The sequence below is a fragment of the Heloderma suspectum genome, chromosome 6 (assembly GCF_057233095.1).
Source record: "Heloderma suspectum isolate Gila_16-S chromosome 6, 16-S_ref, whole genome shotgun sequence".
NCBI classification, from domain to species: domain Eukaryota; kingdom Metazoa; phylum Chordata; class Lepidosauria; order Squamata; family Helodermatidae; genus Heloderma; species Heloderma suspectum.
The window spans coordinates 71,353,078-71,370,396 of NC_139463.1; the positions used below are offsets into that span (position 1 = coordinate 71,353,078).

At 41.5% G+C, this 17,319-nt stretch overlaps 1 protein-coding gene across 2 annotated transcripts in view; it reads left to right on the forward strand.

The window, feature by feature from the left end:
* ZNF652 (zinc finger protein 652) overlaps positions 1-17,319 on the forward strand; it is a 42,066-nt gene that overhangs the window by 14,697 nt on the left and 10,050 nt on the right. For both annotated transcript variants that reach the window (XM_084804802.1, XM_084804803.1), the window contains one exon: positions 10,647-11,773. In XM_084804802.1, coding sequence (XP_084660928.1) covers positions 10,868-11,773 — 906 coding nt within the window. In that variant the 5' untranslated portion in view covers positions 10,647-10,867. The remainder of the gene's footprint in view (positions 1-10,646; positions 11,774-17,319) is intronic.

Genomic DNA, 17,319 nt, shown 5'->3' on the forward strand with positions numbered 1-17,319 from the left:
TATGGCAGTGAGCTGGAAGAGAGCCTGTTCATTTCTCCTGGAGGCCAGTACAGGCAGAAGGGTGCTTGATTACGCACCTTAGCCCTATTTGGGTATTATTTTCCATGCAATTTTAATTGTGTGGAGCATGAGAGCGGGGTTGTGTCTCTTGGCCACACTCCTACTATCACGTCCCCTGCTGTCCATATGTTTGATGCAGGTCTCAAGTACAGGTTCTAAATTGGGGTGGGGAGCCTACGCAAATAGAACAGGCACCCCTTTTCAGACCTTCTCTGAACATGTGGAGGGCAGTGAGGAGGCTCCACTTTCTTTCTCCACCTAGTTAGGATAACATCGAGGATAATGTCCGAATAGGTCTATAGCCTCATTAAGAGTATAATGTGTGAATTGGCCTTCAGTGACTGTTTCAGAGTTAGACTAGACTTCCCACAGGTACCTATGAAAGCCATAGTACTTTAGAATAATCATCATCTAGTCCAATACTGTGGGAAAGTTTTGTGTACTCTGCACTAGAAAATGAAAATTTGGCATCTGGGTAGAAATGGGGAAAGGTCATAGCTCAGTAGCAGAGTACATGCTTTGCATACAAAAGGTCCCTGGCATCTTTGGATATGGCTGGAAAAAGCTCGTACTTGAAATCCTGGGAAGCTGCTTCTAGTCAAATGTGGTGTCCTCCAGATGTTTAGCACTATAACTTCCATCTTCCCTGACCATTGGCTATGCCAGCTGGGACTAATGGGAGTTATAATCCGAAACATCATGTTGGGGAAGGCTGATGTAGACTAGAGTGATCCGCATGAACCAGTGATCTGACTTAGGCAGCTTCCTCCTCCAGGTTCTATACCACGAAAACCCCATGATGTGCCCCCCTATTTTCCAGTGCCCTAAAACAACTAGGACCTGGATTAGCATGTCTGAGTGATGTGTATTTTGGTTTAAATTTGACTCCCCCCCACACACACACATTTATAAACAAACTGAGAGAAAAAATGTAAACAATAATAATATATGGTTCCTGGTGACAATCACCTGAAAAGTTGATTATAATTTTGAAATTGCTCAGCTGATTGCTATTGTACTCATTATGTTACTATTTTTAAGCAATGTATTTTTAGAAACAGAAATTTTTCTATAGGAAATCATATATCACTGAACAAGCTAGATTCTGAAGCTGTATAAATTATGCATATGCTGCCATTTTTATTTTGAGTAATTTTGGTTTTGCTCTTCATAAGGAATTGCAAAGAGCTATTCAGGGCACTGAAACCTATACCCAATAACTGAAAACCTGATTCAACCATCTGGCTTCTAACATTTTCCAAGCATACTTGAAGCATTTTTATAAAACCCTAAAAACACAGAACTTGTTTTTTTTGTTTTTAATGAAAACTGAGATTCCTAAGGAGCTGAATTTTGTGCATTTCCCATGTTCCCATGGAGTTGTGACATACATATAAGCCTGTATGTAGTCTCAACTTGTCAATTTGCTTGTATGTTGCCTACTCCTCTGTGTTCCCTTTGACAGCTGAAACATACAAGGAAATTGACCACCACATATTGGACAGCTGGAAGACCACGCTTGTGAAAGACCGACAAAATAATAATAGCAACAGCAACAAACACATTTGTGCAATTTTCTGGGACTGAAAAAAAGGGTGGTGAACCAGTGATGGTCGTTCCAAAGTGCTGCTTGGGCATCGGTGGAGTAGCTGTTACTGGCAGCGGCAAGGGTGGGATTGCAAAGAGTGGCAAGGGTTTTTGCTGCTCTTGCCAAGTGGCTCTGTAGCCATTCCCTGCAACCCATGATGAAATTGCTCTCCCAGGTTCGGACAACATGACAACCCATCATGGGTCGATAAACCCCTAGAACAACCCATGGATTGTGAGGATGGCTTGTTCCTGAAAAATAAGCCACCCTGTGGGAAGTGGTCTAGGTTTGGATGACACAATCCATCATGGCTAGTTACCCACAGTGGGTTGTCATGTTGTGTGAACCCAGTCACTGTGTAGAAATTTTTATTGGTATATTTGTAAAAATCTAAAGACAGTTGCATGTGCTTTGCTTACCTTGAAATTTAAGGGTCAAAAAACTGTACTAAAAACTGTTGACAGACTACTAAATTTTAGCAACCCAAAGAACTTTGGGTTGAACATGACTTGCTGACCACCATGCATTTGTTACATCAGAGTCCAGTTCTCTTCCACTGAGGCTCTTGGGGTACCTTTAGTTTCATTGTTGCTACTTATTAGTTCCATTTCATATTGAGCCATATATGTATTTCAATGACATACATGTGTTAGCTCACATACTTGCTAAGGATGATCACCTAAAAAACATTAATTATAACTTTGAAACTGCCAAGCTTGCCTAATATTGTATTCGATGGCATCCATTCATTGTTACTAATGAACTTACGAAAAGGAAAATTTTCTGTGGAAAAATAAAGCCCCATATCAATGGGAATAAGACAGTCCCTGTCCACAGGCTTACCATCTAAAAGACGTGACACAAAAAAGAAAAGGGATTGAGAAAGAGGAATAAAGGAAAATGCAAACTCAAACACTTGATTCTTGCTTACAAACTTCAGCAGGTCATGGAGCTAGATTTAAACACAATGGAAGGGCTGCTGCTTTCTTTTTGTCTGGTGGCCTCAGCAATGGCCATTGGTAACTGGAAAGAGGGAGGCTCTGAGCTGAGGCTGTATCCAAGCACGATGACTGCTGCTTTCTCACTTTGATTGCATCTCAGTACCCACACTTCTGTGCAAGTCAGCTTGGTGCATTATTCATCATTGTAGATGATGAAGTCAGCTTGGTGCATTATTCATCATTTAAAAGAATCAAATACAAATTTGATTCTTTTAAATGCTAGTTCAAAAGTAACATATTCAAGTTTTCTGGTGGCCCACTTTGCATGTCACACAACCCAGGTTTTTTTAAACCCGGGTAGTTGTACATAAGGTACAACCCAAGGATGCTCCATGCCCAGGTTGTTTAGTCTTGGGTCTGAACCTCAACCTCTGGCTAGTTGAGGGAGAGACAAGCCAGAAGTCTGGGTTTGGATGGAATGCTAAACAATCCAGGGACAGATGTAATGTGTGCTGCTGCCTTCCCCCTCCTCTAGGTGCAAGAGCATGAGATTGAAAGCTTCCACTTCCAGTTTTAAATAAATCAGTTTCCCCTTCATTCTGAGCGTGAGTATTGGAAAATGGAAGCATTCGTTTCCATGTGGAAGAGAGGGAAGTGGAAGCATGTGAGCCCCAGCTCATTCTCATCATGCTAAACTCTGGATTGGTGAACAGGACAGAGAACTCTGTTACCTTTATTTTAATTATACTGTTACCTGAGGGTAACAGATACAATATTATTCTGGGTTTGATCTGTTTATTTACTTAGTGAAGAATGGAAGTGTTTGTTTTCCTTTTAAAGTAGGTCAGAAGTTTTGGTTTTTTTAAACACCATGAGTTTCTCTGTCATAAAAAACATAAAAGTGGTCAGCAGGAATAGTTTCCTAATAAGCTGTTACTTGGCCCTATTTTATTTCATTCTTTTTTATTTTTATTTCATTTTATTTCATTCATAATTTCCACTGGGGCCTGATTTAAATATTTATCAGCTATGTGTCATAATTACATCTTACTAGGATACTGTGAGTCCTTCGTGGAATACAAATCCAACAAAACTAGTGAATGGACCCAGCTTTGCATGGGTTGGACTAGCCCTTACTTTGATACAGCAAAACCTTTAAACAAAACTATGCAACTGTCAGACTTAGACACATTGTGTCTGCCCTGTCTGCGTGAAGCCATGCATGCTGGGACCCATAGGCACAGCCCCAGCCATAGTGCACCCTATAGCCCCCTGAGGGAGGGTTCTGTCCATTCCATTTCCTTGAGTGGAGGTGGGGGGCTGCCCCACAGCAGGGAGAAGGGGGCAAGTATATAACTGTCCCTTGACCTACTAATCTCATCTTGCTTCAAACTATGGACTGCAAAACTATGTGCTAGTTAAGGAAGTCTGTGCCTAGTGGGTGAAGATGTTAGTGCAGGCTTCAACTACATGGACACACATAAATTAATTAACATTAATTAATGTGTTTTAACAAAATAACCCTGAGGTGTACAAAATAACAAAATAACCCTGAGATGTACACTGCTAGGGTCCTGTATGCATGCCATGTTTAAAGTGTCTAGGTTTCATGGTTGAGGTGCTGATGGAGAGACAGTCACACACACATCCTCTTTTTTATTAATATATTGTTTTAACTTTAGTGTTCAGCTGCTTAATACTGGAGAGAATTTAATATGACTCTGTATGCACACACACATATGCCTTTTTGTGATAATATCATAGATCTACCTCTTCTTGTCATATTTGTGGAACTTTCAACTGCATTCACTGGGGGAAGCTGTTTCATAAAAGCAGGCTTTTAAATTATTGTAGTCCATTGAACTGTTTCTGCTGGAACATCTGTAATTAGTTGTTTGAAAAGATTTGTGATGCATGACTCAAAATGAATTTGTAAAATGATACAGCCTCATACAGTTTGGTGTAATGTGAACTAGTATGTGTAGGTACTTTGGCTTATTTTCCCTACAAAAATTTTGCTAAATGAAAACTTGGGAGTGTTTCATAGTCTTGCAGCACAATCCTATGCCTGCTTACTTAGAAGTAAGTCCCACCATATATAGTGGAGCTTACTTCCTAGTAAGTGTGTTTAGGATTGCAGCCTTTATTGTGCTGCATAATAAAAGGCTGAATCCATGTCATAGGAACTTTTACACAGCCAAAATAGCTTTTCAAAGATAGGTGATCTGCCAGACTGGAAAACTACTGTATAAAGATAAATAATTGACCTCAAAAAGTGTCCATTTCTAAATTGGCAGAGCACAGAGATACTTAAGTTGTGTTAGGCTGCTGCATACTAGCAGCATGATACCCACTAAATATTCTTTCAGATGTACTGCAGTTTACTAGAAAAGTAGGTTTAGTCTGTCCATAACTTAACAAGTGCAGAACAGAAGCATCCATAAAGCCCAAATTCAGAATGAGAGTGAAGACCTCAAAGCTTCAACAGTTGTATGGAGTTTCAGTTGCATACCTTAGGTTTGTGAGGAACTCATTCACTTGTGAGATGCAAACTAGCTAATGGCTTCATTGCAGATTTCCTTCCTTTTATACTGTGATTGCTTCCTCTCTCCCTCTCTTTGTACTTACACATCTGCCCACCATCACATTTGCATCCTCACCTCCTGCCTTTATCTTTTGTCCTCCTATTCAGGTGTAGCTGGCTCTTATTTATTTATTTTATTTATTTATTTCATTTCTATACCGCCCAATAGCCGAAGCTCTCTGGGCGGTTCACAAAATAGCCAGATTAACAAGATGTCTACCAAAAGGTTGAAATGTAGCTCATCCAGGGAGATACCGGCCTGGTTTGCGTGTAACGAGAAGCCACCGTGGGTGAATTTCCTCATGGGTGTATTGATGTGGTGGCAGCTGCCAAGTGGGGAGGGTGCTGTAGCTTCTCATTATGTGCAAACCTGGCAAGGGTGGGTGGTTGACAAGCCACCTGCAACCCTAAAACATGTGAACCCTTGTTGGGTTCACATGTAATGAGAAGCTACCACAGCAGGGGCTTGGATTGCCAGCTTGGTGCTCATGGGTGCTACAACTCACTATGGCTAATAAACCATAATGGGCTCCAGTGATCGTGCAAAGTAGGTCAGTGTGTCTGAGTGTGTGAATGGCTGACAATTGTCTTTGTCCCACCATTCTTTCTATTAGGCTTTTGCTTCCTCTAGGTTTATCACCTTTTTCTAGCAGGTGTCTCCAAGGCCTTTTAAAAACTGCGTTGTAGCCTGAGAGTCCTAAATGTAACTCTCTTAGCTGTTAGAGCTCATATTTTTGGATGTGCTAACAGAGCATAGGTAGAAGACTTGTCTAGTGGAGTCCCAACTGCCCTTCACTCTGCCTCGAAGGATTATTTCGTACTGGTATTCCATGGGAAAATGTTATTTGGGGGACCTTCTCCCTTGCAAAGGCCTACAGATTCTCCAAACACATTTGCACAGGCATCTAAGACATTATCGTAGAAGATACTGCACTATTAATATGCCAGCTGCAACAACCCTGTGAAATAGATCATTGTTCAGGTTTTTCATAAAGGAGACTGGAAGCCAAACTGGACAACATGTTAAATGCATGGAATATGTCTAGGCTTGTTTTTGTTAAATAGCAGCTGGAGAGGACGTACAAGATCAGGACTGTGGAGAGGGTTTTTAGCTCTCTCCGCCGATGCTGTGATATTGACAAATATCCCTCCTCCCCTGAAGCTGCTATAGTATAGCATATAGCTTTGGGCATGGGATAATAGTTTGGCTGAGTGACTTATAGGTTGGTTTTGGATTCAAATCCTCATTTTCAAGTCAGGATCCTGTGCACTGGAACACAACTCAATGTGAAATTTTGGTTGGACAAAACTAACTAGTAGAAGTTTTAAAAAGCAAGAAAAAGAGATTGATCCAGTTCCCATGATCAAAACAAGCCACTGTTGCTTGTTGTGAGCCATGGAGCATGCTGGGCATGATTTGCATAATCACCACCTGGCGGCTGCTTATTTTGTTGTCTGAACCTGGGCAGCATGGCTTTGGAGGGTTAAATAGCCCTCAAATAACCTGTGGGCTGTCGTAGGGATTTGAGGGTTGTTTAACCCTCCAGGAAGCCATGCTGCCCACATTTGAATGACACGATAAGCTGCAACTGGGTATTGATTATGCAAATTGCACCCAACACATGCCACGGCTCACAAGAAGCATACTGGCCCAGTGGGAAAGTTGTGCAAGTAACTTCAAATGTAAGGATTTTGAGTGCCATTAGAGATCCATCCAGCATTCCCCTCACCCCAGTCTAGTGCAGATGTTTAGGTGCAAGGCACAGTCACTGGGTCATCTTGCAAGACTAGTGACTAAGTAGGCTTCTAAATAGAAACTGTACAGTAAATTATAGCTTTTTTGGCTATTGAATATTGAAAGAAGAAATGTGGGTGAGAAGCAAATTATGTGCTTTAGGGTGCAATCCCATGCATGTTTAGACTGAAAAAAGTCCTACAACTCCCAGCATGCCCCAGTCAGCCATGCTGGCTGGGGAATGCTGGGAGTTGTAGGGCTTAACTTCCAGAAGGGAAAAAATCTATTGAGCAGATAGATGATTTGGCCTGAAATACTCTGCTTAGCTCACCGTCTTTCTCCCAAGCCTACGAGTATCTTACCCTCTGCTTTGAATACCCACTGTACCCAACCTCCATGCCCTTCTACTTTTTTTAGTCACTCACTGATCACAGCTAGTGAAGTCCATGCACGTGTAATATTCCGCTCTCAAGAATGCAGTCTACTCCATTTGAATAACTCATCAATGCAATTTTTGACACAAATCACATGTGGCTCTGTTTAAGGTATATAGAAGCTATATGGTAACCAATCTGGAAATGAGCAATTGAGAATAGCATTATGTAGCATGATTCATTTGCAAAGTACATACTGAAGCTGTTTGTGCATTTTTGTGCTGCAAATAACTTATTTGGCATGTAAGCATCTCTTTAATGTTGTAGTTATTGAAGGAAAGAGATGGCAGTAACAATCTGGAGTTGTTTTTTGAAACATGCTGGCCAGAATTTATGTGGTCTACCCATTATATCCTGGCCAGAAATTCCCTCTCTGGTACATGGCCAAACTTTTCCATTAGCTCTTCCATTTGAGTTATTGCTCTGCTGTGCTTCCCTGCAGCCCTGATTAAGACTGACTTTGCCTGAGTGGTGTTGTAGCAGGCATGCCTTTATCCCCTCGTACTTAGGGGCAAATCAGTCCATCCTAAAGGAAATCAACCCTGAGTGCTCATTGGAAGGACAGATAATGAAGCTGAAGCGCCAATATTTTGGCCACCTAATGCGAAGAGAAAACTCCCTGGAAAAGACCCTGATGCTGGGAAAGACTGAAGGCAAAAGGAGAAGGGGACGGCAGAGGATGAGATGGCTAGATAGCATCACGGATGCAATGAATATGAACTTGAGCACGCTCCGGGAGAGAGCGCAGGACAGGAAGGCCTGGCGTGCTATGGTCCATGGGGTCACGAAGAGTCGGACACGACTGAACGACTGAACAACAACAACAACAACTTAGGGGCTGATTTCCGTGTTATTTTCCCTACATGTATTCTTATAGCCTGTATAGGCAATTGCTGAATGGTGTGTGTTTTTGCAGCTTGGAATATTCATATAAGTTGCTGAAAGCAGGTTGGCCCAGTGTGTCTGTGATATATGCCTTACGAAACCACCTTGATACCTTATTAAGCTGAAGTCACCTAGTTCTGTTTCATCTTTTTACAAAACCCAGAAACTCTGGTTCTTGAATGCATGTCTGTGGAGTGGATGAAGGTGAATAAACTTAAAACGCAATCCAGATAATACAGTTGGTGATAGCAGGGAAGGTTGGCTGCCGATGTGCCTATTCTGGACAGGGTCACACTCCCATGCAAGGACCAGATTTGTAGCTTAGGGGTGTTGCTGGATCCAAACTTGCTTCTGAATTCAAGCTATGGCCTGGAGTGCCTTTAGCTGATATGTTGACTATACTTGCTGCTGGAAGATAGAGATCTGACCACTGTCATTCATGCTTTGGTTACCTCCAGATTAGACTATTGCCAGGTGCTGTACATGGTGCTTTCTTTGAAGATAGTTTGGGAACATTGGCTCATGCAGAATGTGGCAGCCTGAACTGATTTTGGATCAAAAAAAGAGAGAGGTTAAATCTTAAAATGCCACTGATATTGATCTGTTTTGAAGCATCTGTATTGGCTTCCAGTTATTTTCCAGGCCCAGCTCAGAAGTGCTGCTTCTTTACTTTGAAAGCTTTAAACAATTTGGGACCTAATGCTCTCAGGGAATGTCTCACCTGTATCAGTCATGTCCCCCTCAGCACTTAAGACCTTTTAATGAAGCTGTGCTCTGAATTCCATCTTACAGGGAGGCTGATCAGCCTCCACCAGGACCAGGGCCTTTTCCATAGTAGTCTTGATGCTATGGAACTATCTCTTCTGGGAGACATTTGCACAGTCTCTCTCTTCTGGCTTTTAGAAGGCAGGTAAAAATGTTTGTTTCAGTTGGCTTTTGAAAGTTGCCTGCTGATATTTGCTCAGCCCTATGTTTTTTGCTTCATATTTTTATTGTATGATTTTAAAATTGTTATTGTATGATTTTCGTGGTGGTGTTTGTGTTCTGAACTGCATAAACTGCTGTGATAGTTTCTATGAATAGCAGTCTAGCTTTTTCTTTGAGCTGTAGAAAGGTAGTATAACAACCTTTAAGTAAGACAACCCAAAGTCTACATGACAAACAAATTATGTTCATTAAGAAAATATGTGTGAATTTGTTCATCTGTGCATCTGCCAGAATTAAGGAGGAACTATGGAGGGCACTAAAAGCCTGTCGTATATGCCACCACTAGAATTCCCACCCACTCCCACTTTCCCTTCTGAGATAGGAGAAAGACCATAGCTCAGCAGTGGAGCACATGCTTTGCATACAGAAGGTCCCTAGTTCAATACCTGGCATCTCCAGTGAAAATGGCTAGGTAACAGGTGATGGAAAAGACCCATGTCCATGAACCTGGTCAGCTGATGCTAATCGGATTAGATAGTACTGGGCTAGATGGACTAATAGCCTGAACTGATATATGATAGCTTCCTATGTTCCTGTTTCATAAGGACAGGGGTAGGCAACCTGGTGCCCCCGACTACAACTCACATCACTCTAGCCAGCATGGCTAGTGGTTGGGGATTATGGGGGTTGTAGTCCAAAACATCTGGAGGGCACCAGGTTGCCTATTCCTGGACTAGGCACTATTCAACAGTTTTTAGGGTGATCTTCGCAACTATAGGAGTAGCATCATCTTAAAAATGAAAACCAATATTTTCAGGATATGCCAAGTTCTGTGCTAAATATGAAATAGCATTTTGTATTTTGATTGTGTAATTGCTGACTCACAAAATCCATACAGCCTTTTCAGTTAATATGAAAGGTTCATTTTTTGTTTTGCTTTCCAAATTCGCTTGGAGGGTAAACTAATATTTGCAAGAGTTTTCAATAAATATAAAATGAATCGGAGTGATAAAACATTTAAATTGAGAAATACTTCACCCTCCCAGTTAATCAAATTTAATTGTGTGGCATCTGTTGCAACTCTGTTGTAGTCTTGAATGTAAGAATAGGCAAGCAAGTAAATTGTGATGTTAAAAACATTGGATTGGGCAAATGCAGTGTTGATACCTGTGTTTATGATTGGGCATGGTGACTAAGATAGGAGAAACTATTATGTGCCATTTTTAAATGAGATGAAGTCATTTCTCTGGAACTCTGTTTCAGAGCCTTCTGTTGCTCTGAGGATCAGATGAAAAGTGCATTCTTGCCAGAAGAATTAAACCTTTTTTCTGCTCTCCAGGCAATAAGATGAATAGGCCATTATTAATGAAAATGGTTAACTACTTGTGCAGCAAATCCTGTACTCTGTTTAGACTAGGCAATAAATGATTTCAAGGATAAGTTCCTTCAATTCTGTTTAAACCACTGACTTAATTTTTTCCTTCTTTTCTAGACAAAATGTTCAGCTGTTGATTGGCTATTGGCTTTCTTCCTGTGAACTGCTGCCGATGTCCTCGTGCTGTAAAACCAGAATTCCATGACTTACATGTGCTTTGGTGCTCTGCTTCCCAAAGGCAGTCATGTGTTAGTTATTTCCGACAATTCATCTTGTTCCAGAGGAGTTACTTCATTGGTATTCGGGAATACAAGGTGCTCAATGAATCGGGAGCCCCCATGAATGAAACAGCCAGCTCTTGCCAGCAGATGGCTAAAAACTGCACCACACATGTAGCAGGGATGGCGCAAGAGGACAGGGCTCAAGTGCCACCCACTTTCTATCACGGTGCCAGCCAGGAACTTGATTTGTCCACCAAAGTGTACAAAAGGGAGTCTGGGAGTCCTTACTCTGTACTGGTGGACCCAAAAGCAAGTAAACCACATCTCCATGAAAGAGAGGAGCAGCCATATTTCAGGGAGGACAGAACAGTAGGAGAGGTCCGAGCCGTGAAAGAAGACAGGGAGAACTCTGACGACTTGCAGGAGGAGGACGAGGAGGAAGATGAAGTGACTTACAAAAGGGAGCAGATAATAGTAGAGGTAAACCTTAACAACCAAACATTAAATGTATCAAAAGGGGAGAAGGGGGTCCCCTCCCAATCCAAAGAAACTGCTGTTCTTAAGACCAGCAGTGAGGAAGAGGAGGGTGACAGTGGGGAGGAAGAGGCCACTGAAGACAGTAATGATGATGAGGAAAATGAGAGGCAGAAGAAAAAAGAGCAAAGAGAGGAGAAAGATAGTGTTGCACAAAGGAGGACAAGGAGAGCTGCATCTGCTGCAGCCGCCACAACTTCCCCTACTTCCAGAACTACAAGGGGCCGTAGAAAGAGCATTGAGCCCCCCAAGCGTAAGAAGAAAACTGCAAAGGAGCCCAAGGCACCTGTGCAGAAATCAAAGTGTGAAGAAAAGGAGACTTTGACCTGTGAGAAGTGCCCCAGGGTGTTTAACACACGCTGGTATCTGGAGAAGCACATGAACGTCACTCACAGGCGCATGCAGATCTGCGACAAGTGTGGGAAGAAATTTGTTCTAGAAAGTGAGCTCTCCCTTCACCAGCAAACAGACTGTGAAAAAAACATTCAGGTAGGTTCTCTTGCCTGCTTGCCAGATTTCCCTACCTTCTGCTGTCCCCTGGACACTTTGAAAGGGGGGAAATCCTTTGAGAAGGACAAGGTCCCAAGCCTTTCTACTTCTATCAACATTTCCTTTTGCACACACAAGGAAATTAATATGTATGAATGTGGGGAGGGCATAATGGCTGGCTGTTAGGATTTCTCTACACAACACTGCAGGGGAATTTGAAGATCAGGAGCCAAATGTGCACTGGTTAGCATAAGTAGAAGTTGATTTCCAGAGATCATGAACATAAATGTAAAGTTGAGTTTGCTGCGCTCCTAGACCATTCAGATTCTAAGAGCAGGCTAAACTATTTGAGTAATACTACTTGTAGAATGTGGGTTGTCACAACACATGGCATGTTTTGATAAGGAAGTGTTGGTGAACACTTAAGGAGAGGGGTGAGACTAGGTGTTACTTCACACTTGGCTACTTTCCTACATGGATATTACTTCCATGTAGGAAAGCTATAAATAATATCGTAGTGTATAATAAATGGAAGGGTATCTGAACCACACATATACTGGGTGGCTTCCTGCTTTTATCCAAATGCTGTGAAATCTACATTTGTGTACACATTATAGCAGTGGTGAGCAGACTTCAGGCTTGCGAGATCTATTTTGTTTTTTACTAGAACTTTGAGATCCACCAACTGTACCCTTGTGAAAAAGATATACACTTAGAATTAAACAATTCTGACCCCTAGAATTTGTTTCGAGTACCCAAACGGAATGCAGCACATAGTGCTTATGCTCATACATACGCGCACACTCCCTCCCTCCCTCCCTCTCTCCCTCTCTCTCTCTCTCTCTCTCTCTCTCTCTCTCTCCTGGTTGCCCCAAACTCCATTTATTTCAGCAGTATAATTTAGGGGAGGGGGGTCATTTTGTTGCTGCTATTGTTAATTAATTGTGAGTCAACAGTTGCCTGTCTATGGCAAATCACCCAGAGATCTACCAGTAGATCTAGATCTACCTTCTAACCAACCCTGCATTACAGAACTGTGTAGGAATTCATCTAGGGTGAAACTCCTCTAGGTGCCACAGGGAAGGAACAAATAGGAGCTGAGGGTCTAAGCTGCACAGCTATCACGATGGGATGAGGCAGGGATTTTAAAGCCTGCTCAGAGGGTTTATTCTCTCTCCTCCTCACTGCTCACCTCAAGCATACTCATTCAGAATCATAGAAAGCAAAATCTGTGTTGCTGCCATCCAGATTCTATACAGCACCTATGAAGAAATTTTCAAAGCACACAAACTTTGTGTGCTGCTGACGCACTCAGTCTTCAATTCTTAGCATTTCGGAAAATCAGGCCAGTCAAATCCGTAAGATCAAATTTAGATAAATGGATTCCTTCTCTGCTGTGAGAACAAAATGGGGGCAAATATATAAAAGTGAGAATGTGCTAGTGAGACAGCTTGGTACCATTAGGTAATCAGCATATTAAAAGTGGTCTTAAGAACAAAAGAGCCTTGCTGGATCAGACCATAGGCCTATCTAGTCCAGTATTCTGTTCCAACAGTAGCAAACAAGGTGTCTTTGAGAACGCACAAGCAGGACTTGAGTGCAACAGCCCTCCAATTGTTGCTCCCCAACTGCTGGTGTTAAGTGGCATACTGTCTTGGAAGCTGGAGGTATATAGCTTCATATAGCTGTCATGGATTGTTGAAAATGCAGCGGGAGTAAGTGTGCGTGCTAGTTCCCACCTATGCGCCCACTTCCACTGTGATAACCCAGGGACCCCCCCATCCCTGGATTGTCATGTGATGTCCAAACCCAGAGCTCTGGGTTGTTGGAGGATGAACAACCCAGAGTTTGAGCCCATCCGTACTTGCTCCTGTTGCATTTCCAATAATCTGTGGTTTGTTAACTGTTGGTCTTCATGATGTGCAAATTGGGTCACTGACTTATCCTCCATGAATTTGTTGAACTTCATGTTAAAATAATCTTAAGCTAGTGGCCATCGTCACATATTGCAACAGTGAATTCTGTAATTTAATTATGCACTGTGTGACAAAGTGCTTCCTTCTGTCTGTCCTGAATATACCAGCACTCAGTTTCATTGGGTAACCCCACGTTTTAGTATTATGAGAGAGGGAGGAAAAATATGTCTATCCATTTTCTCTGTCCAGTTATAAACCTCTATCATTATCTCCCCTTCACCTTTTTTCTAAAATAAAATGCCCGGCATGTTGCAGCCTTTCCTCATAGGGCTTATTTCCTGGGTTTCACTGAGATGAGATATATCAAAAGAAAATACTTACACATTCTTTGGTGCCTGCCCACATACATGCATATGGAAAACTGTCTTAAAATAATAGTTAACCCTGTGTGTTAATCCTCTTATCTGAAAAGTTTTAACTGAATACAAGTTTGAGTTTTAACAAATGATCCCCTTATGTTGCTCATTACCTGAAGATTTGTCACTTCTGCTTTTATACGTAAACTATGGATTCTTGAACAGTGCTATTCTGTAACTATTTCTAGAGGGCCAATTATGTTGGTCTGTTTCAGCAAAACCAACGATCTTGTAGCATCTTAGAGATGGACAAATTTATTATGGCATAAACTTTTGTGAACTGGTGTCCACATCATCAGATGCATGAAGAGTTATCCTAACTTGCACATCTTTGAGGGGATAGGGGTGTAATTGTAAACACTGAGGTAAGAGGGGAATGAAATGCAGGAAGTACAGACAGTGACTACATTAACAGTGACCATTTACAAAGCAGTGTTGGTGTTAAGCAAACATCTTGGCATTGGTAAGCTAATCATGTACTATGAATAAAAACACATTAATCTTGATTCAAGCCACAGGAGATAGAACTGAACCTCTTGATAAATTGTAATTCAGCAGTTTCATGCTGCAGCCACCCTCTGAAGTTCCTTCATTTGAGAATAGCTTCCTTAAGGTCAATGGCAGTGGGGCTGTTTGCATGCCATGCCATGGCTCATTGTGGCTTACTTACATGGGCACCATCCTGAATATTCAATGTCACGCAAACCCAGCCAGCTGAGGTTATGCAAGGGTTAAACTGGTGTCAGATTCATTCTTTTGCTTAAGTCTTCCATAATCATGGGTCAGAGGTCTGAAAAAGGGATGATTCTTACCATCCAGAGTGAATAAACAAGGTACCTTTTTTTGATAGCTTATGACCCTAGTGAAATTATTAGCTATGATAGCTATCTGTGATGGCCATCATACACTATTCACTATTAAACACCTTAATACGCTTTCACTATTAAACACCTTAATTGTGTGTAAAAAAAAAAGAGAGAGAGAGAGAGAGAGAGAGTTGAAAATACATAATACTTGTTTGGGGCTATAAAGGTTTGACACCTTTTGCCCAAACAGGCACAGATTGACCAGAAAAAATCCGTATGCACTGAAATAATTTTGGAGAGCATCACTGAAAAGATGCAGAACGCGTGGTAAAAAATCTGTAATTCAGGCATGGAGTCTTTTCTTTTTTTTAGATTTCACTTGTGGATAAAATTGTTCATAGAGACCAAGGTATGGTCTGTCTTCGGTATACTATACACCCTAATTTTCTGAATTTGTTAATTTCTTAAGTATGAGTATTTATAGTGTACCTACCAAACATAGGCATTTTATTTTCACTTCATGAAAGTGTCTGCTGTAGTCTGCTCAGTAACTAGCATACCTTTGCTTCTGTCAGTCCATGGGCATTTGCTTTTTGCGTGCTACTTTGTTTTTGTGGGGGTGGAGCTGGGCCCGGAATGAAGCTTAAAGAAACAACACTGGAAATAAGACTAAATTGTATAGTGTGTGCAGGTTCCTATATTCCCATACTTCCCAAACTGTCATGGGTGCTGGTCATAAGAAAGACCCTGTATGGGAATATTTTAAAGGCATTCACTGTGCAACAAAGAGATGCAAAGCCTGGTTGTAAAAATGAAATGATGTAAATAATTATTTAGTTGTAAATTTACATGGTTCTGTGGTCATTTTCTAACCATTGTTTAGCAAATGCATGAAGAAGTATCCATGCAAAACTTGTTAAATCATGATTTAAATCAGAAAACCCTGCTTGGTAGTGTTGACCTTGGACTTGTGAATAGACATGAATCAGGTTGACCTCTAAATGTGGCAAGGAACTACTTGCAGTTCACTCTGAGCTACTTGGCACATTGTGGTTTAGATTACTACTAAAGCCTGAAATTATTATTTAAAGCATCTGGAACATTTTGACTAAAACTACTCGCTATATTTTGATGTGCACTTTGAATTTGCTTATGCTGGTTAGTTTTAAAAATGGAACTGGAAAAATGTATGAGGGGGTATCATGTCTTTTAATCTGGAGTCTGTGCAAGGGGTCATCGTGTCAGGTATCACACTGCAGAGATACTGTACCAGGACCAATGAGTCAATGACAGGTTGTTTCAGAGTTGTGTGCCTTAGAGAGCCAGACAGCTTTAGGGTAGTCTCTTTGAAGCAATGGAGGATGAATTGTAGCAAGAAACCACTATGACTAGTTCCTTCTGGGGTTATGGGATCTTGAAGTGGGGGACTTGAGGTCAGGGACTACTGTTCCAAGGAGCCCAGGCAGAGATCTGTGGATGAATGGGAAAATAAGGAATCCTTGTGGAAGTAAATGTTTAACAGGTTGGTCAGCATCAGCAAGATTGTGCACTAGCAACTCTCTTCTGTGGACCTGAGAATTTTAGTACTCTGGAGTCAGCTATCCTGATTATGTTAATGCTTACGGTTTGTGACAAAGGACTATATAACTACAGGGAAACCTTCAGATGCTCTCACTGTGGGTCTACTCTTCAGCCTTTGTCTGTTAGATGGTGACATTTCCATTGTCTGGTGGCTAAGAGGATGTACAGGGCTTGCATTCCTCAGTCTCCCTGGGGGTAGAAACCATGGTCAAAGAATCAGATCTTGCTTTGGATCAGGGATATCTCAAGTGTTAGGGTGGGTTTGTAGTTGGTGTATTCCATGTGCTCGTTATCACCACTGTTGGGGTGTTTGCTTAGTCCTCCAAGGAGCCTTCTGCCAGGTTCTGATATTGCACCTATCCTGACTATGAACTGGATGTGACATTTTTGACATGTGTGAGCCCAATAGGCTTGAGGCACAGAAGTTCCTTCTGCTTCACTTCACTTCACCAGCTCCAACTCCTGATTGTTATATCCTGTCTTAGTTTAAACAATCCTCTGGCCCAAAAACCTCATAGCCTCCTCAATTTGAACTGGATTCAGTAGCTTCTATCTACATATCTAGTTCCCAGTCTAAATGGGAGAGAGCAAACAAAGCAGATGAGAGTCACAAATTGGAGTGCCCTAATCTGGATTATGTAGTAGGCTAACCCATTTGAAGAATCCAGCCACAATGCCAGGGGCAGAGTTAGAAACTTTCAGGTCTCTTATTTCACACTTTCTCCTAAAATTGTCCTTTTTTAAATGGTATTTCTTCAACTTGAACGAATTATAATTGGTGTGTATTTTAAACAATTTATACAAATGGTAAAATTCAGTTTTTCTTG